The 21,908-nt window shown below is 44.2% G+C and overlaps 1 protein-coding gene across 1 annotated transcript in view; it reads left to right on the plus strand.

The window, feature by feature from the left end:
• The window catches only part of DNAH5 (dynein axonemal heavy chain 5), a 5,853,083-nt gene that overhangs the window by 4,389,812 nt on the left and 1,441,363 nt on the right, over nt 1-21,908 (plus strand). The window contains exon 59 of the mRNA XM_085606747.1: nt 13,979-14,182. Coding sequence (XP_085462873.1) covers nt 13,979-14,182 — 204 coding nt within the window. The remainder of the gene's footprint in view (nt 1-13,978; nt 14,183-21,908) is intronic.

The following is a 21,908-nucleotide window of genomic DNA, read 5'->3' on the forward strand; positions in this document are numbered from 1 at the left end:
AAGTTGTGCTCTGGGGATTGAGAAGCCCCAACCCCGAGCACCATCTGCACCGAAGATCAGCCCTCCACACTCCACGAGTTCTGTGTGGGGCCCTTCTGCATTTTCCTGCTCGACGCGTCTGTCCGGTTGCTTGCCCGTTGGCTAGTAGCCTTTGTGATGACAAACCTTAAACTTTCCACCGCTGGTTTGGCTCCTCCAGACTGGCCCTTGCTTCCCTGTGAAAGAGAAGCACCTCAGGCCTTCCTGGTCTGCAACAGAAGCGAATCCTTCATCCTGCGTGGGTTGCGCTTGCCAAGGCTTGTTGGGTCCGAATTCGACATCGACACCGCCGACAGCAAGAGCCCTCGTGGGACAGCTCGCCTCCTGGTTCTGGTTGTCCTCGACGCCTCCTGGTACCCGTGGCTGCTGCGACAAGCTTCACCTCTGCACCTGCATCTTCACGACATCGCCTGGTTCCTTCCTGGTTCCTTCCCGGCTCCTGGCTGGTGACCTAGACTCTGTCCCCTCTGCTTGCAGGTATCCTCGTTCTTGATTGCAATCTTGGGATCCACCGGACACTCTTCACTGACTGCCTGTCAGCATCTTTTCTTCAGGCATCCATAGGAGTCGACGACGAAACCCGACGCAAGTTCACACCTATGCACCCGCAGCCCGTGGGCTAGGTAACTTGAGTACTCCGGTGCTCACAAGGGTATTGACTATCCTAGGGTCTAGTTTCCAAGTCTCCAACTCCTAGCTCCTTCCGAAGTGTCCTAAAACTCTTTCATTCTAAACATTACTATTTCTATCGACTTTAACGCATGACGCGTGAGTGTTTCCACTCTGCACCTGAATCCCGTGGGCCTCCCACTGCCTAGCAACTGGTAGTATAGTGTAGCCCCAGCGATTCCCTAGGCCTAGGCCTAACCTGTGTTCGTGACAGTGGTTCTTATACCACTTACTTAGTATATGGTTTGCGTGGCCCCTAGGGCCTAACTGTATTACTTACCTGTGTAACTTATGTATGCTTAAATAAGACTGTGTTGTACTTACCTCGAATCTCATAAAGAGTGCTGAGGGTATTTTGACTAGAATAAATACATTCTATTTTTATATATATCTGTTGTGGTGTCCTTTCAGTTGGTATTCAAGGGATTGCAAATGGTATAACAGCTGGCTTCACATGCCATACAGAGTTTAGCCTAAGACTGCTCTTGTCCATGCTACCACTAGGATAGCTGGTCTATAAGGTTGACTTTACAACCAATCACCATAAGGGTTGTTTGGACTGATACAAGGTGTACACTAGAACTAGTGACATCATATATCAGGCCAACTTCTCACACTGGCTGCCCTAGACCCTGGTCACTGGATGGTAGCGTTGGACTTGCAGGACGCATATTTCCACATCCCCGTCCTGCCAGCCCACCGGCGTTACCTGCGGTTCACGGTAGGCCACGTGCACTTTCAGTTTACCGTGCTCCCCTTCGGCCTCACCAGTGCCCCTCGGGTGTTCACGAAAGTGATGGCGGTGGTCGCAGCTCATTTGCGCAGATTAGGAGTTCCAGTCTTCCCCTATCTCGACGACTGGCTGTTGAAGGCGGGCTCGCCCCAGACAGTCGTTTCCCACCTCCAGACTACGGCCGACTTCCTGCATTTGCTGGGGTTCTCCATCAACGTGCTGAAGTTGCATCTGAGTCCCTCCTAGAAGCTCCTTTTCATCGGAGCGGTTCTGGACTCGGCGCAATTCCGGGTCTATCCTCCGGAACAGCGGGGTCGGGATATTCAGGCTCTGATTCCGATCTTTCAGCCTTTATCCCAGATTTCGGTCAGGTTGGTGCTGCGGCTTCTGGGTCTGATGGCCTCCTGCATCCTGCTGGTACATCACGCCAGATGACGGATGCGGGCTTTGCATTGGGACCTGAAGTTCCAGTGGGCCCAGCATCAGGGCAACCTGTCCGACCGCGTCCTGATCTCAGAGGTCACTGCAAGACAGTTGCAGTGGTGGCTCACGGACCGCGATTGGGCCAGTGGGACATCCCTCTCCCTACCCCAACCGGAGCACATAGTGGTGACGGATGCGTCCCTCCTGGGATGGGGGGGCCACATGGGAGAGGCGGAGATCAGAGGCCTCTGGTCTCCGGCGAAGTCCCGGCTCCATATCAACCTATTGGAGCTGCGGGCGATCCGGCTTGCACTGAAGGCATTCCTTCCCTCTGTCCGGGGAAGTGTAGTGCAGGTGTTCATGGACAACACCACCGCCATGTGGTATTGCAACAAACAGGGCCGGGTGGGGTTGTGGACCCTTTGTCAGGAGGCTCTGCGCCTCTGGACATGGCTGGGACATCAGGGCATCACCCTGGTGGTTCAACACCTGGCGGGTTCTCTGATCACCAGGGCGGACAAACTCAGCCGCCGGTGCATGATGGATCACGAATGGCGTCTGATCTCTGACGTGGTGCAAGGCCTCTTTCGGCAGTGGGTAGAGCCTTGGTTAGATCTATTCGCCACCGAACAGAACGCGCAATGTCATCAGTTCTGCGCGTTGGAATTTCCAAGACGACACTCGCTCGGCGACGCTTTTCGTCGCGAGTGGAGTTGCGGTCTGTTATAAGCTTTTCCGCCTATACCACTTCTGCCCAGAGTGCTGAAGAAGATCAGGCGCGACCAGGCCCAAGTCATCCTTGTGGCTCCGGATTGGACGCGAAGATACTGGTACCCTGAGCTACTCAGTCTGTCAATCGATCCCCCGATTCGACTGCCTCTTCAGTAGGATCTTCTGTCGCAGCAGCAGGGGACGGTCCTCCACCCAAACCTGTCCAGCCTTCACCTCCATACGTGGAGATTGAGCGGCAGCAGTTGATGCCATTTGACTTGCCTCCTGAAGTCTGTGATGTCATTGTGGCAGCCAGGCGTCCCTCCACTAAAACGGTATGCCCCTGCAGGTGGAACAAATTTGTAACATGGTGCACAGCAAAGGCTGTGGATCCCCTTTCCGCCCCGCTTTCTGAGATTCTCCTCTTTCTTCTTTCCCTGGCCCAGCAGGGCTCTGCTCTGGGCACCCTCAAGGGATACCTTTCAGCTGTTTCTGCTTTCTTAAGGCTTCCTGATCAGCCTTCTCTTTTCAAGTCCCCTGTTGCTGCTCGATTCTTTAAAGGCATTACTCATATGTTTCCTCCTGTCCCCTTCGTAATGCCTCAGTGGGATTTGAACCTGGTGTTAACCTATCTGATGTGCGCTCCTTTTGAGCCACTTCATAATTGTTCTCTTCGTCTTCTAACTCTTAAGACTGCTTTCCTGGTTGCCATCACCTCAGCTAGACGGGTGAGTGAGCACCAGACTCTCTCTTCTAAGCCTCCTTTCCTCTCTGTCCATCGGACAAGGTTGTTCTCAGGACTCGTCCTTCCTTTCTCCCTAAGGTGGTAACTGCCTTTCACATCGGCCAGTCTGTTACATTGCCCACCTTCTTTCTGCCTCCGCATCCATTGAAAGAGGAAGAGAGGCTCCACCGTCTGGACCCAAAACGAGCATTGTCCTTCTATCTGGACCGTACGAAACAGTTCCGGGTGGACTCTTTGTTGGCTACGTGGGCGCTAAGAAGGAGCGGGCAGTGCACAAGCGAACCATCTCTCGGTGAGTCGTTCTGTGCATTAAGGCCTGTTATTCCTTGGCTAAGAAGGAGCCTCCTGTGGGGCTGAGGGCCCGTTCCACTCAGGGCCACAGCAGCTACTACTGCCCTGGGTCGGGGGTCCCGCTGCAGGACATTTGTCAGGCAGCTACGTGGGCCTCGCTGCACACGTTTGCGAAGCATTACTGCCTGGACTGCCAAGTCCGAAGAGGCGGCTTCTTTGGCCGTTCTGTTCTCCTGGACTTCCTGGTGTGATCTTGGTTGGCAGACCCACCACCGGGGTTGGTATTGCTGGGGTATCTATTCTAAGGAATCTAACTAACCTGATTCTTTCAGATGAACAAGTTACTTAACTTCGGTAACGATATATCTGTAAGAAACATTAGTTAGTTAGATTCCTTACCGCCCCACCCATCCTCCCCGTTCTGCGAACTGATGTCTAGGGTTAAGGTCATCCCTTTCAGGGCTCTAGATTCATGGCACCAGTGTAGGTCTCTTGCATGGCTCTGCGTTCCTGGCGTGGAAAGCTATGTACAAGAACTGACGTCAGCGTGCGGGGGCGGCGTCTAAGTACTTCGACGACGTCATCCCGGCGATCACGACGACGGACGCGGAGCCGCAGACGACGCCTAGCGACGCGCAAGGGTATTGCTGACGAAAGTCTTTGCGGGTCCAGCCTGACGCCTGGGGATATTCTAAGGCAAGGAATCTAACTAACTAATGTTTCTTACAGATACATTGTTACCGAAGGTAAGTAACTTGTTCTTTTATTGTAATTACGAACCGGTGGCGGGCTTTGACAACATTTTTGAGGATGAAGATATGGCAAGTAATATTCCAGCCCTAGAAAGTAACCAGGAAGTGCGGTGCATTGTAGCAGTTGCACAAATTATGAAGCTCGCTAGAGGTAATGGATTAAGAGCGTGTAACGGTCATCTGCCCTCCGATAGGCCAAAAGCATATGCATTCTGTAGAGGCAGCTCTCGGAGTCACATAGACTATATACTGGTGTCGATAGAGTTTTGGTCACATGTCCTTGACCTATAAATAGATCCTAGAACCGAGAGTGACCATCACCCCCTACAGCTGTCGCTAGCGTCTCAATATTTCCTTTCTACTTCTTTGGGCAGCAGAGATAATAGTACTACTGTGGACGATACCATATTAAGTAACAACCGACATGCCCTAAAGTGGCCCCATATTTTGGGGAACAGCCAGTCTATGGCATGTATTTATAACATCTTTGCAGACACTATTACATCTTTCCTTCACTTACCAGAAGATAACATTGCAATGCTAGACCTACATAACACCCTTGTAGATGCTTTAACTCCGGTCATATGTAACATACCTAATACAGGAAGAAAGGAAAGGGAGGAAGTGGCAAATCTCTGGTACAACAAAGATTGCTGGGTAGCAAAAGCAGAACTTATCCAGGCAATTAAAAATAACAACATAATTGTAACTAGGTAAAAAAGGATAAAATATAAGAGAACCCTTGCGATTGCGAAAAAAACTTGGGATGATGATACTTGGACAGACTTGATTAGTACAGCCAAGTCTAAGGATCAGTCCGGTTTTTGGCGACTAATAGCGAAGGGGAATCAGTCACGAAGCATTAAAAAGGACTTCTTTTTGGACGCCAATACCTGGACTGACCACTTTTCCCGTCTCTATACAGACACCGAATGTTTGCAGTTTGACACTATTGAAGACTTGGCTCTTGTTCCAAAGATTCCCAACTTATATTTTAGGATGAAGGAAACAATAGTGGCAATTGAAGCAGTTAAACCGGGGAAAGCTCCCGGACCTGACAAAATTCCGGGAGACTTACTGAAACACGATATCAGTGTTTGGGGACCATACATAAATTATTTGTGTAACGCAATAGTCTCAGGCACACCGATACCCGAAACATGGAAAGGGGCAGAAATTATTACGATTTTTAAAAAGGGCAATCGATATGATCCTGCAAACTATCGCCCTATCAGTTTAATAGATATTTTACAAAGATTTTTTGCTAGGCATATTTTAAATAGATTAAATGAGTGGATTGAAGAGTATAAGGTTCTTTCAAAATTTCAGGCAAGATTCAGAATCAAAACTAGTACGATTGATCAAGTATTCAGATTTACATGTTTATGCTGGAAATATATACACATAAGAGGGGGTCATTTGTACATCGCCTTCGTAAACCTAAAGGCAGCGTTCGATCTCGTACCCCGAAATCTACTCTGGTATTGGCTGAGATTGCAAGGGGTGCCAGGTGAATTACTCATACAAATAATCAGGCTCCACAATGACAATTTTGCTAAAGTAAGATGGGGCCCAAAGGGTGAACTTACCAAGGCAATCCCGGTGAGAAGGGGTGTGCACCAAGGGAGCGTACTGGCGCCCACCCTGTTCTCACTGTACGTAAATGACATCCCTAATTATTTGAATGGCTGCCAGAATGGCGCACCTAAGTTGGGGGGTGATGTAGTGCTAGCGCTTTTATTTGCTGACGATACTATCCTAATCTCACAAACCCCAAAAGGATTGCAATGTTTAATTGACTCCTTCTATACATTTTGTACTATGAAAGGTCTCCAAATTAACTCCAGCAAAACTAAATACATGTCAATAAACCCACATAGATTGTTTAAAAAGAATTTAGTGCTTAATAATCAAAAATTAGAATATGTGCAAAGTTTGAATTATTAAGGCATCACATTAGATACTAAGTTATCCTGGAAGCCACAATTTTTAAAAAAATAAGTTAATTTTGCTTCAAAACTCACTCCCTATTTTAAAGAAACATGGGGACAGTATTTCGAATGCAGTGTTCCCTGCTTTAGAAGTATTTAAATAAGAAGCACAATCTGCCTCCCTTTATGGAGCTGAAATATGGGGACCTTACTGCAAAAAGAATTTTGAATTGGGAGAAAACAAATTTTTAAGGAAATTACTAAGCCTCCCCATTAGAACTCCCCTAATTCCGATTCTTATTGACATTAAACGCACTGACCATCATGCTTTACTAAGACCACTTTTATTTTGGGTGAGGATATGGTCAACCCCAGAGTTGCTACATTACAAGGAAGGCTTAGAAGAGATTATGAGAAACGATCAGAGTAGGGACATCTCATGGCTCAAACATGTTACATTGTGGATGTCGAAGTAGGGTTTATCTCACTACTGGGACGAACCATCCCAGTTGACACCAGCTTGCAAGAAATTATTAAAGTCCACCTTTTGGGTCTACATCATAATAGCGTGCTACATAGCCCCTCTATTGGGTCATTAACATCTAGCTTTCTTTTGTTCAAAGATCTAGCACAGTTTGAACTCTTTTTGGATGAGGTACGGCCACAATCAGCAAAATCTTTGTTCATGAAGTTTAGATATGGGGTGCTTCAAACTAACGCCAATAAATCTAGATGGGGCAACATCCGTGATGGCAAAAGTAGTGAACTGTGCGTATTATGTTCAAATAATAATAAAGAAAATGATTTACACATATTATTCTTCTGTCCCACATATGATAGACCTAGGAAAAAATGGATCAAGCCAGTTTGTTAAAACTTGAATACTAGATGTTGTAGTGAGGCTGAACGTATATTGAAGACTGACACCTCACAATTGATTGTTTTCAGTGTAAGCAGATATTTATTCAATGTGAGCCTCATAAGGGCTAAAGTTGGGCTGAAGCTATAACAGGTTAGGATTACGCATATTTTTGTAAATGTTTTAGTGAACTTGCACGTGCACTTTACGATCTATGGGTGTGTGTGATTCTGAAACGACTGACCAATAAAGAAAAAAAAATTGTAATTAGAAACCTTCACTCAAATAGAATTTGATGTACATACAGAAGAAAAGTTATGGTTCTTAAAATAATGTCGCCTTTGTTAAATTGCCTAGCTTTTATTGTATTTATTGTAATATATAAGTTTTAATGGCTATAGATGAAATAGGTAATACAACTGCCATTTTATTATAACGCTCTTACTGTGTTGAATTGTAACTTATACACCTATATCAATTGCATTTAAACTAAAGTGTTTTAAAATTGTATCTTTTATGGTTGAAATTGACCGAAATAAAGATTTTGAAATGAAATGAAATGCTCCCACTCACAGAACAATTACGATCAACCCCTGGTGCCTCAAAATCCCACATATTAAAACTATTCTTTTAAAGGCCACAGAGAACTACTTCTCGGAGAAGCTGGGATCGGTTCATTCATCACAAGTCATTTGGGAGACCTACAATGCAGTGATAAAGGGTCAGTGGGACACAAGAAAGAGAAGTGTAAAAAACTGGACAAATTAGAGCGTGACATTGTAACTAGGGAGCAGGCATCTACGCATATCCACAACAGGACAGCTGGTCATGTATTGGAACTTAAGAGGAAGGAATATAGAGAGTTAGCTACCAAGGCCCCCAGAGTAAAACACCATTCACAACTGCATAGAATATATGAATAGGGAGATCGCACAGGCAAACTACTTGCATGGTTAAATAGACGGGACAGGGCTGGATGGTGGGTCAGGGCAATACGCAGGCAGGGGGGGTATGGAGGAGAGTTCCGCAAGACATAGCAGAGAGATTTGCTGAATATTTTACACAACTATATTCCCCCATGGCTTCTGCCACAATAGATGAGTCAATGGAACTAACAGCTGACATACAGATCCCAACATTAACCATGGAATACCAACAATCACTGGACGCTGATCTCACGACTGAGGAAATTGTAGCAGCCATACTTGGCATACAAGTGGGCAAAGCCATGGGGCCAAACGGTCTCCCAATAGAACTCCTCAAAATGACAGCCACAAAGGCAGCACCCCACCTGCTCAATATGTATCTTGAGAGTAAACAAGAGGGAATATTGCCCAGAGACTAAAGAGTGGCCTCCATAGTAGTGATTCACAAGACAGGAAGGCCAGCTGACGAAGTCATCTTATACCGCCCCATATCATTACTCAACGTGCAAGTCAAAATTCTGGCTAAAATATTAGTGACGAGGCTTCTCCCAGTTGTAACGAAGCCTGAATACCCGGATCAGTCCGGATTTATGCCGGGCCGAAATACTGCCTTAAATCTGCGTCGACTGAATGGAGTGCTCGCCAGTATAAAGACACAATTCAAGAAAGCGCCGCCATACTGTCCTTGGACACTCGTATGGCCTTTGACACCGTCGAGTGCCATGTATGTTTGCTGTCCTGGAACGTATGCGTCTGAGGAAGACTTCTGTCGAGTGGGTCTGACTTTTATATGCCGAACCGCTCACGCAGGTGGTAGTGAACAGGCATACATCAAGGACCTTTACTTTGCACCGAGGGACAAGACCGGGTTGCCCCTTGTCCCCAATTATATTCGCACTAATTCTCGAGCCTTTGGTGAGTTGGATATGAGGGGACCCTTTGGTATGTGGGTGAAAGTGGGCAAATGAGTGGGAGGATAGAATCTCATTCTACGCTGACGACATTTTGTTGTATGTGTCGAGCCTCAATTAGCAGGATACTCCAGATCTGTTCCAACTATGGGCTATACTCGGGGTACACCATCAATTGGTCCAAATCAGTAATATTTTTACTTCACGGCCTCGCCCCAGTCTTGCCGACGGAGTGCGAAGCAACTATAGTGACAGACGGGTTTTGATATCTTGGAATATTTGTAACAGATGATCCAAAACTTTTCTATGAACAAAATCTTCTGGGCCCTCTTTCTAGTCTAAAGGGCGATGTTCGGTATTGGCGTGCATTACCTCTGCCCGTGCTGGGACGAGCGGCGCTCTATAAAATTATGGCTTTGCCCCGTTTCCTATACATCCTGCAAAATACCCCGTACAGCGTACCTGAAGCGTATATCAAACCGATAGAGGGGGAAGTCAGAACACTACTTTGGGAGGGGAAGCCACCCCACATTGCAGGCCTCAAGCTGGTTAGGGGATGGTATGCTGGGGGGCATAACCTTGCCAGATATTCGAGTTTACTATTGGGCAGTACACCTGACGATTATTAATAAATGGATACATGGCACGCAGCAGGATCCGGCCTGCCGCGTGGATAAGTGGCTGATGGGTAGTGGAGGATTCAGATAAGCACGATATACAAAGCCAGACAGGCAGGAACTTACCGGCCCAACAGCCCTTACAGTCGCCCTATGGCACAACACTGTGAAATAATTAGGCTGGTATAATAAATGACGCAAAAAATGCCTCTATGGGGGGCTAGCCAGCCACCCCGGATTGAAAAATGAGCAGAAGACCTGGACTGGTGTATGTTTAGGGAGAGGTCAGTCTACTCTGCCAGGGGGTGCCCAGGGAAGTGGGGCGGGGTCTGTGAGGCTTGGAATCACTACAAGGGAAGATAGCTGTGCCCCACCAGCCCGTCAAGAGGACGCTGAAGTGCGTGAGTCCCCTTGATCCACCAACTGCTACAACTGTGTAATATTTTCAAATGTATGGAATGTCATTGAGGAACATTGGGAATCTATGAGTATGTCACTTGATGTGTTTCTTTGTTGGCTGAACTGTTTAATAAAAAAAAATCTAAAAAAAAATAAAAATGCCTCTATGGCATGCAGAGACATTAGGCAAGTTAGGCAAATGCAAAGGGTTTGATAAATGGGATACCATCGGACTATCGCAAGTTGGTGACCTGGTTAAAAAAAGGAAAATACTTGTATTCGCCAACCTACAAAAAGAATATGAGCTGTCTGCGGGCGAAGCATTTAGATATCTGCAATTATGACACGCCTTGCTGAAGGCACTCCAGGAAGAGGGTGAAATACCGGAGGCCACTCGCCTGGAAGATAGGCTGCTCACGGAACACATAGACAGTAAGATAATATCACTTACTTATAGGAGTATAACTAACAATTCTCCTGACCTGTTGACGCGCCTTTATGAGTGCCTGCAGATGCATCTTGTAGATATAGAGGAAGAGGAATGGCACGACACACTATCCTCCTCGCAAGAAGTTGCTATATCATCACGGCTGAGGTTAATCCAACTAAAGGTTCTTCACAGAACATATATCTCATGTACATCATTGGTCAAGATGGGCAGACGCGGCGAAGCAGAGTGTAGAAGGAGATGTGGGGGGATTGGTACCTTTTATCACACACTCTGGGATTGCCCAACTATCCAGACATACTGGAACGCAGTAAATGCGGTACTCAGCGGGGTGTGTGGTGATGCTTTGCCTGTCGCTCAAATTGTGTCTGCTTAATGTGTGGGAGGCCACTGACATGACCCTTATGGATCAACTCTGGGTTGCCACCAGTTTTATAATTGCTAAGCGTATCATTGCTCATAAATGGGGTGCGCCCGAACTGCTGACCCAAGAGGAGTGGGAGCAGGACATGGATTGGTGCATGTTTGCAGAGAAGGCAGTCTACATGAATGGAGGATGCCCCAAGAAGTGGAATGGGTATGGGGGAAATGGACCTTACATAGAGGCAACATTTGTGCCTCCTCCTCGGACCCGGGATGTGGCCCACTATGGTCAATGCATGTTGCAGATTCCATCACAGATGAATAGGGAGGGGGGGTGAGTGAATACGGGGTGACCAATGGATGTGAGATGTTCAACTGTATTATTTGATGTGGGCTGTTGTGCCTATATTGATGTATACTGTGCCACCAACTTTAATAATTAAAAGAGTTTACAAAAAAAAAAAATACTCGGCTTATCAGTCTGGTAATATTTTTAACGTTTTTCAAGACCTGCTTATGTGTTGTAAATTCACTCGCCTTGTGTAATAAACTTCTATTTCAGGCGTTTTACTGCGGTTTCAAAGCTTTTCATAGTTTTCTGTTTCCCAGAAGTGGGTAATTTATTATATTTATTTCTGTACATGGGTGTCAATGCTTGGTTTTATCTGACAAGTGTCACTCGAAGTGTCACTCATTTGACAGTGGAATGTCCCTCATATGCACAGCTAAATCATGGATATGTCACACACAAGCCATCCGAAACCTTGGAAGCTATGCTTGAGGGTGCGTGCGCCTCTTTGCTCTCACCCTCTCTGCACCAGATTGAGCTGCCTAAGCTGTGGGAGTCTGCTATTCTCTATGCTGTATCCCAGTGCACGAGCTATCCAGAATGAGGACTGAAACCTCCTAATACTTCAACCATTTCTGCATGCCCAGGTCCGCAAACTCACTTCCATGAACAATACAGAGTAGATAAGAGAGACTACCAATGGGCAAGGAAGTTGCCCCTGCAGTCTGGTTCCAATAGAAAGCCTGCTGAAAAGCCATGAGTGGAAAAACACAATCAACAATCTATGCCCTATTAACCAGACACTACGCTTTAGTAATAGAACTAACCAAGAATTAAGCCTACCATGGTACTGTTTCTTTGACCTACACAGAACACTTACACAGAACACTTGAGAGAGCAGATTCAGATATAGAGTATCTGCTAGAATTATTCAAAACAGTTAATGATGAAACAAACTTTCTTAAGTTAATAAGCATATTTTTTTTAATGTGAATACTTTTTTATTTTTTCTAAGAAGAATAACACTCATCGGACATTATATTTATTGTGAGCGATGCAGGTGCTAACTGAAATCAACAGTCTACCCCCACACCAACCTCCCACTGTTAAAAGTTCAGAGTTTCCAGTAGTATCTGGTTTCTGTGGCTCCAGGGTCAATGCTGGTACCTGCTATAAGGATTGCATAGTTGCCCATGGGTTTCAGAGGCCACATAGAAATGACCTGGCAAAATCATTTTGTTTTCTGGCGACAAAACATGGTTATCAACCTTCATATATTGGTCTTTTAAATTGCTATTCACATTTTTCTTCTTCCCACCATATCATACAGTATGGGACAGTGGGTCAGCCCACTTTACCCATTAGCTTGCTTCAGTATGAGTAGTGCACAAAACCTGGACACATTGTTCACATCTGCATACAAGTAGCTAATTTATTTTTAGTGACAAACCTGGTTCATATTATCCATTTTTATTTTATTTATTTTTTAGATTTACTTGAAATAGCTGCTTTTAATTTTGCATAAGCTCCAATTTAAAGTTTATTTTATAAAGTGTTTAAGTTACATTGTAAGATTGTAGACTGCCTGTGAATAGACTTTGATTAATTCTTGTTTATTCTTGTCTCATTCAAAGATAATAATAATAATAAAATGCATGGCGTAACTGAAAGGCTTGTTGTTAAGAAAAAATGTTACTAGTAAAACAAAATCATCTGTGAGTGTTGTTAGACTTACAATTTGTAGTGCAAGCATAAGGTGACCATGTTTAAGTGGTGTCTTTAGTTGCATATGCTTGCAATAAAAAAGAAATAACTATGGCACCATATTGAAAAGGCTGGGCCTGTTACTTTTGCCAATGCTTATTATTAGTTTCAGTGGAAGAGTTAATGATCCTTTTTCTATTTTGAGTGGAAAATTCTGTGGTGTGGCCATGACTGACTAGATATTAATGGCCTGATTTGGATCTGCGGACGGGTTACTCCGTCACAACTGTGGTGGATATCCTGTTTTCCCAAATAAAGATCCCATATAATAGAATAGGAATTATATTTTGGCAGACGAGACATCCATCACCGTCGTCATGGAGTAACCCGTCCGCCGAGATCTAAATCAGGCCTTTAGCCTATAGCCCTTCAAAATTGCATTGGGATAAATCATGTTCACTCTGTAGAAAGAGACTACCTGTGTTTTTTGTGTGAATGAAACCATTATGTTCCCTATTGAGTCATTAACCACTGCATGTTTTATATGTCTTTACAAATAAATGCATTTACCATGAAAAAGTCCCAATCCTGATTGACATTATCAGGATTGGTAAAATTAGATTGAAAAATAGGATTTGCAAATATGGGCTTTTTTGCGGCTATAGTAGAAGTTAAACATTTACAAATGTAAGGTTCTGGGATTACTGGGTATTTTATCTAAGGTCTTCCTGGTACTAGAAGGCAAACTTATAAAAACACTTAGGTTTTCTTCATTCACATTTGCCATGCATGTCGTTTACCTCCCTTGAATTATTTGCACATTTTCTCCTGTCCTTGTCAGGAGTAAGTGTGTTCTAAGATGGGAGTGGGGCTGGGAAGAGAACACAGCCCCATCACTTGGTAGCAGGGGAAGTGTTTGTTCTCAGGAAAAATGATATTCCTTAATGTGCAAATATTATTTTAGGTTTATGGAAAACTACAATTCTCCTAATTTACTCGTAGTCTTGGTTTACTTTCAGAATACAACAAAAGTTGAAAGTCCTAACGTAGGAGTAAACTTACAAGATCCAAGTTATTTTTTAAGCTGACTTTTGTGAATCAATAAATATTTCAATACATTTGGTTTTACACCATACCCATTTATACTTCCTCTCTCTTCATTTCATAGACAATCAAGTCATCTGACATTGCCACTGTTCGAACCCTGGGACGGCCTCCTCACCTTATTATGCGTATTATGGACTGCGTACTCCTTTTATTCCAGAAAAAAGTAAATGTTGTGAAGTTAGATCAGGAGAAAGGTTGTACTACCCCTTCTTGGCAAGAATCTTTAAAGCTGATGACTGCAGGAAACTTCTTACAGAACCTCCAGGTAAACATGGCAATACAAGTAAAGAAATAATATTTTGTCTCGAAAGCACGTTTCTGTGTAAACTTAAATTTGGTGCAAGTAACTCTGAAATTGTAATTTTTAAAGGAGATTTATTATTTTTTCATTGACTTTCAACTGTGTTCATAAAGATATATAAAGGATATCATCAATGACTTCATCCAGGGAAATAATTTTTTATATATCTAAAATATAAATTATTTATTGTAAATATCATCATATAAAAATACATGTATCTATACATTTCAAAGTGCAAGTAGCCCGAAGGACACAGGGGACGCATCGTTTAAGCACCAAAGCACTCACTCTCCCCACTGCTGCCCGGAATCGGAAGCCCATACACCTCTCAACAAATTCATTCAACAAATACTCTCAATCATACCAACAGCCAGCAGATAAACAAGACAAGAAAAAAACAGACCCAAAAATTAGCAATAAAGTATGCTAATAAGCAAACAAACAAGCATAGAAATATCAAAACATAAGTTGCTTTGCATACATATAGTTAACAAATAATTTTTTCAAAACATAATTGTTGAACATTTAAAACATTCTGATGATCGAGTCTTGTTAATTGGACTCGTGTCATTCTTTTAACTAAATGCATTTCTTCTGCACACGACATACCAGAGTCAGGCTATTCTTTATCACCACTTGTAAGGACTGTGTTGTTTGAGTGTGCCAGTACCAATGAGCTTAGCCTTTTTATCAATGTAATAATTACCTAGCCTTCTTCATTGGACAGAGTGCGCCCTAAACCCTATGTGAGGGTCCTTCGAGTTGAGGCACAACTCCCGACAATAGTGGGTATGCTTGCATGCTTTGTACAAATGCCACAACTGCATCTATGTTAGACACTCACTTTCATGGTGGATACATCATAACAGTGTTTGGGTTGTTGGTGGCAATATATTGGTAAGTGTTACTAACGCTGTTACAATAACCTAGTGTTCATTATGTCTCCCTACATGCTATAACAAAGTGAATCCGATGTTGAGGCTTTTTTGGACCACTTCTGAACCTTTCATTTACATGCATGTTATTTGAGTAGAAGCAATACACCTCTCATGAGGAGCTTGTTGGCAGAAACATGTTGACCAATGATCAGTGACACACGGATGCAGGGTCAATTGTCTTCTGCAGTGTCTCTTCACTCATTTTAATCCTGACCCAGGCATGCTAGAATAAAGTTGTGTGCCTGCTCTGGAGTCAGTTCTAATCACCACTATAAAAAAAATTCATATATTGGACGCTCTGCTACCCTCACCACCCTTTAGCTCTCCATAAGGATTCTATCATATATCAAAACATCCGAAGAGCTCCTCCTTGGAGGGGGGTTGTAGCCTGCATCGTGATCTGCTATCACGGTGCAAAGAGAATTCCTATGAGGAAGCATGCCACCTCTTGTGGGTGAGGGAATTTGTCCTAATAAAAAGGAATACTTTCATTTAGCTAGGACTCTAATCTTTTCTTAGACCTGATCATTTATTTGTGTGAAAGATATATTAGTTGGGAGTGAAAACCCACAGGTCTCTAAATCTCCCCTGGCCCTCCTTTAGTGTTTACCTATCTTATTCTCTCTCCTGCTTTACATGACGGGTTAACGTTAGTCTTCAGTTCTTGGGACATGAGCTTAGAGTAGGGGTCGTAGGCAGAAGCCACATGAGAGCTCATATTGTTTTACTCTTGAGGTTCTCTGAGGACTTCAAGGTGAGCCAGAACAGGAATCTGGCTCAGCCTCCAATGGCTCACTCACCTCTACAAAGTGTTGACAGTGCTAAAGGAAAAGAAAACACATTGTGAGAGAGAGAGTGAAAGCATGGTCCTTTGAGTGGACAGAGGAAACACACAATGGGAGAGAACATGACCTTTAAGGGTGTGCCTTACCCGACACTCTGGAGGAACCAATGGTCCATAGTGTTTGACAGCAATGATATAAGTTAAACGCCACCCTCCCCTACAGGGCGTTCTAAAATGGTTTGCGGTGGAAAGGAGGACTGTTGCTGCTGTCCTTGGTGACCCTTGGTACCGCCATGTCCTTTGTGTTGTGTAAAGTACTGGTTGGACTTCTACTGCACAGGTTGTGAGGGGTGGTGCTGCCAAAAGGGTATACCTTGGGAGTAATCCCTGAACTTACTATATTGTCTGTGGAACCGAAGAGCAGGGGAAGCTAGGCCAAATGAGTGGGCCATTGCACCATCATGTTTAAAATGCTCTAAGGGTAAGTCGGCCTTCTTGTCAGAAACTTGAGCATCATCAAAGGAAATATTCATAAAAATCAAAAGGACATCACCAAACAGCAAGTTGAGCACATCCCTACATAGTGATGCATGGTAATAAAGTAACCGGTGGTCCTCTCCACCAATTCCACAGGTTGAAGGTCAGAGTAGAAGAGGTTCTCTTTGGGCGCGTCCTTACTATCATGCAAATCTTATGCAGAAAGGTCCCAAAGGTGATCAGGGAGGTTCAGGAAAAACATCTGTGAAATTTCCTAAAGATCATGAGAGGAACAGGCCAAAAGGCAGGCCCCATTCTTGCAGTAAGAGGGCAAGGCTTCCCAAAAAAACTGCTTTTTCCCCATTGCCTCAATCATCTTAGACTCCCTCTCAGAGAGTAGACAGGAAAGAGTCAGGATTCTTTTAGGAGGAAGTGGAAGCCTGTACCACAAAATGCTTCAGGAGTGAGCCAGAGAAGGTTGAGGTGAAGGATTGTGGTGCTGGGGGCCCGATGATTCACCACCTGAGCAGAAACGTCTTTACTCTGTGTGACCAAAATGAGATCTGTGAAGGCCTTCTTGAAAGGGAACAAGAGAACCACAGCAGAGGAGGCCAGCAGCCGAATGTGTGTGCAGTTAGCTTTGTTTTCACCTAGAGGCAAAGGCATTCCACAACCTCATCAATCTTGCATAGCACAGCCATGAAAGAGGCAGCCTCCTCCTTCTGAGGTGCTGATGGACTCTCCAGCTCTACCCAAGGGAAAGTGCCCAGGTTACTTGCTTACTGCGGAGCCAAACTGTCCCCACCATCTGTGCTAGTGGGGGGAAAAGATTACCCACTTCATTGCTATTATCATGGTTGACGATATTGGCCATCTGAGTGTGGTCTGAGTAAGAGACAAAAACTCCTTCAAACCTGCCAGAGTACTTATCACAAGGTACAGCTTGGAAAGGAATTATTTCTCAACTGTTGGGTATGGCACTGAGATCATATAAAAATGGCCTTCGCCTTTCAGAAATTTGCAACATTTTGTAACAGATCAGTGATGGCTGGATCCATGGCAGTGGAAACCTAGTACTAGTCAGATGTCCCAAGGGCTCTTGAGGCTTTCAGGTGCACCAGAGGAAGGTGTAGGATAAAAGAGCCAGCATAGCCTGGGTGAAGACAGCAAACTGGGCAGTGTCAGCCCCAGGAGATGGAAACTGTTGGCAGAAAGTAGAGTGCTGTGGGCCCAGAGCCAGCTGCATCTCTACCAAAATCTGATGTGATGTTGATGGCCAGGAGTCATGGAATGACCTGGAATAGTGACGCATTCGTCAGACATCCTAAGTTCGCGCCATGAACAACTCTGCCTTCCACCCTTCATGGCCTCGGCGTGCATGAAGCTGCATTTCACATGACCCCAAGTTATGTGTTTTGTTTCCAGACTCATGAAGTAGATATTTCTTGCTAGCCAGTGTGATGCAGCGGAAGCGGGGGCAACATTTTTACGACCAATAACCAATTTCAATAACCACCTGTCTTTTCCCTGCATAAACCAAATTTGGCCCATACCTATAATAACTGGGTCCTCCGCTTAATCTTTTGAGACTTGATTGGGACTGACAATTGTCAAGACAGGTAATATCCCCCTTATGAGGACCCACAACAAAGGGAATATTCTACAAACATGTTAAATATTATAAGGTACAAATCACATTAGCAATAACCATCAATAATGACAGTCTGATTACTTATCAATTTGCTTTTTATCTATTTGTATATATGTATATTTTAGGTCAATCAAACGACACAGCATTGAATCACAGATTATCACACAAGAGAAAGTAAGCAATTCACAATAACATCTCCTTTAACGAGCATGAGTGCGTGGATAGGAGAAGAGACAAAAGAGCATTGTAATATGATCAATACATTTTACAGAGTATCATACGAACTGAGAGGAAACTATAGCACAGTGTGCTATTAGTCTGGAGAGCTAACCCTCCGGCCGGAAGGGAAAGTTGGGAAACCTCACAAAGGTATGAGGAGCAAAGTTAAAGAGTAAGGAGAAGCTTAAGGAAACAGAAACATAGCTCTCTCCTCACAGGAAACAGCTTCACTCTAGCCTTTACGCTCAAAGACGCTTGATCTCGAGATAATGCTCACTCCCGAAAATGCTCTCTCTTCACAAACTTCTAACACCAGTAGTTATACTCTAAATGTTAAAATCCATCCCTAATTTGTACCAAAAGTCCAAGTATTTCACAGTTCTCATTGGTCCAGGAACATTGCGTATTCCGTCACACCACTTACATCGGACCTAACTTTCAAAAGTTCTTTGTCAGAGCCAGACTGTTGTCATAGTCTTTCAGCAGTGGAAATAACGATATTCTCCTTCCGAGGCTCGCGCACATTTTCTAAACATTTACAACATTTTACGAGAACAGTTATCCACAAAACTAAACATTTCCTCAGACAATAAGGAAGTTCCATTTATATGTCTTCCACGTAGCTGTTGATAAGAAAATAACATAATAATCATTACGAAGGACAAAATACAATTCTCTGCAGCCTACGTTTAAAAAGCAAATTATTCCTAACAGTGGTTTGAGGCCTTCTTTGTAAAGTGTGCCATTCTCTAGGAAAAATTAACAAATTTAGTAATTTGTCCACATAAAAAGCTACATTACATTATTTATTTTAGTCTTCTATCATTCTAGTATAAACACAAATATTCTCAACAGGTATTTTATGCAATTAATATCACTCACATAAAAAGCTCTTTAATTAACACGTTTCACTTACTTTGCACTTTTCATGTTTTTACTTCAACTTCAAACAATCGTTAGTACACGAAAGCTCAAATCTCCAACGTTATTTCTCTGCTACCTTTTGTGCAGAGATGGTTTGCGGCCTACAGAACCCATTTGCCATTTTTTCCTGCACATTTCCCAATTCCCTTTCCAAATACCCCATGTTAATATTTTTCATAGTTAATTTCACAACTCTTGTTAATAATTTTCACTGAGAAGGAGGTTTAATCCGAGCAGGTTTAAACCCTTTCAAGTGCGGGACAGCCGGAAGCCGTCCTGCACCACGGGGATCGTGTGCGCAGGACGGCTCCAGGTCGTCCTCGCACTTGGCAGGGGAAATCACTCTGGTGCAGGCACCAGAGGGTTTTCCTTTTTCCCCCTGACAGCCTCGGGAGCTGGGGAAGGGCTTCCCCAGCTCCCGAGACGGTCTCTGTTGTTTCTGTGCAATGAAGATCGGTGCGCACGTCTCTCTGACTTTATTGCACAGAAACCCAAACTAAAATGAGCCAATAGGCTTATTTCAGTTTCATTTTCTATGTGCTCAGGGGGCTGTCGCGGCCCCCGAGCACGTGGAAAGATGGTAGAGGTATCATTGGAAAGGGGAGAATCTTCCCTTTCCAATGGTACCTTTTACTAGTTGATCCCTGCTTGGGGTTCGCCCCAGAAATGTGTGAGTTTGGTAGTTTCCCAAGATGGTCGCCGAGCCCAGGGCTAAAAACCCAGGTGAACCCCCTTCCAAAACCACGTTGTTTTGTGATAGGTCATTTTGATGTCTCCTCAATACGTTTTGGGTCCTTGCCTGTCGCGGGTACTTGACCCACCCACGCGAGTGAGGTACCATTTTCATCGGGAGACCTGGGGGAATGCTGGGTGGTAGGAAATATGTGGATCCATGCAGATTCCAGAACTTTCCCACACAGGAATTTGAGAAAAATTAGATTTTTTCATCAAAATTTGAGGTTTGCAGGGGATTCAGGGTAGGAAAACATTGGGGAGCCCACGCAAGCCATACCTCGCTAGACTCCCCCGGGTGTCTAGTTTTCAGAAATGTGTGGGTTTGGTAGGTTTCCCAAGATGGCCACTAAGCCCGGGGCCAAAAACCCAGGTGAACCCCCGTGCAATAACAGGTTGTTTGGTGATAGGTAATTTTGATATCTCCTCAATACGTTTTCGGCCCTTGCCTGTCGTGGGTATTTGACCCACCCACACGAGTGAGGTACCATTTTTATTGGGAGACTTGGGGGAACGCTGTGTGGTAGGAAATTTGTGGCTCAACTCCAGAACTTTCCACCACAGAAATGTGAGGAAAAGGTTTTTTTTTTTTTTGTTTTTTTACTAAGTTTGAGGTTTGCAAGGGATTCTGGGTAACAGAACCTGGTGAGAGTCAGAAAATTCACCGGGTGTCTACTTATTAAAAATGTATAGGTTTGCTAGGTTTCCCTAGGTGCCGCAGAGCTAGGGTTCAAAATCTACAGCTAGGCACTTTGCAAAAAAGGTTCAGTTTTCACTGTGAAAATGTGGTGTGTCCACATAGTGTTTTGGGCCGTTTTCTGTCACGGGCACTAGGCCTACCCACACATGTGAGGTACCATTTTTCTCTCAAGACTTTGGGAAATGCGGGGTGAGTGGAATCTTGTGGATCCACGCAGATTTCAGAACTTCCCACCACAGAAATGTTAGGAAAATGTGTTTGTTTTTTTTTACAAAATTTGAGCTTTGCAAGGGTTTCTGGGTAACAGAACCTAGTGAGAGCTAGACAAGTCACCCCATCCTGTTGTCCCCTGGCTGTCTAGGTTTCAAAAATGTATAGGTTTGCTAGGTTTCCCTAGGTGCCGGCAGAGCTAAGGTTCAAAATCTACAACTAGGCACTTTGCTAAAAAAGGGTCCGTTTTCACTGTGATAATGTGGTGTGTCCATGTTGCTTTTTGGGCCGTTTCCCAATATGGGCACTAGGCCTACCCACACAAGTGAGGTACCATTTTTCTCATAAGACTTTGGGGAATGCGGGTGTGAGAAGTTGGCCTGATATATGTCACTAGTTCTAGTGTACACCTTGTATCAGTCCAAACAACCCTTATGGTGATTGGTTGTAAAGTCAACCTTATAGACCAGCTATCCTAGTGGTAGCATGGACAAGAGCAGTCTTAGGCTAAACTCTGAATGGCATGTGAAGCCAGCTGTTATACCATATGTAATCCCTTGAATACCAAATGAAAGGACACCACAACAGATATATATAAAAATAGAATGTATTTATTCTAGTCAAACCCTCAGCACTCTTTATGAGATTCGAGGTAAGTACAACACAGTCTTATTTAAGCATACATTAAGTCACACAGGTAAGTAATACAGTTAGGCCCTAGGGGCCACGCAAACCATATACTAAGTAAGTGGTATAAGGACCACTGTCACGAACACAGGGTAGGCCTAGGCCTAGGGAATCGCTGGGGCTACACTATACTACCAACAGTTAGGAAGTGGGAGGCCCACAGGAGTCAGGTGCAGAGTGGAAACAGTCACGCGTAATGCGTAAAAGTCGGTAGAATTACTAGCAGTTAGAAATTAACAGTTTTAGGACACTTCTGGTATAGCTAGAAAGTCGAGACTCGGAAACTAGACTCTAGGATAGTCAATACCCTTGTGAGCACCGAAGTACTCAAGTTACCTAGCCCACGGGCTGCGGGTGCATAGGTGCGA

The sequence above is a fragment of the Triturus cristatus genome, chromosome 5_2, assembly GCF_964204655.1.
Source record: "Triturus cristatus chromosome 5_2, aTriCri1.1, whole genome shotgun sequence".
Taxonomy (NCBI): Eukaryota; Metazoa; Chordata; class Amphibia; order Caudata; family Salamandridae; genus Triturus; species Triturus cristatus.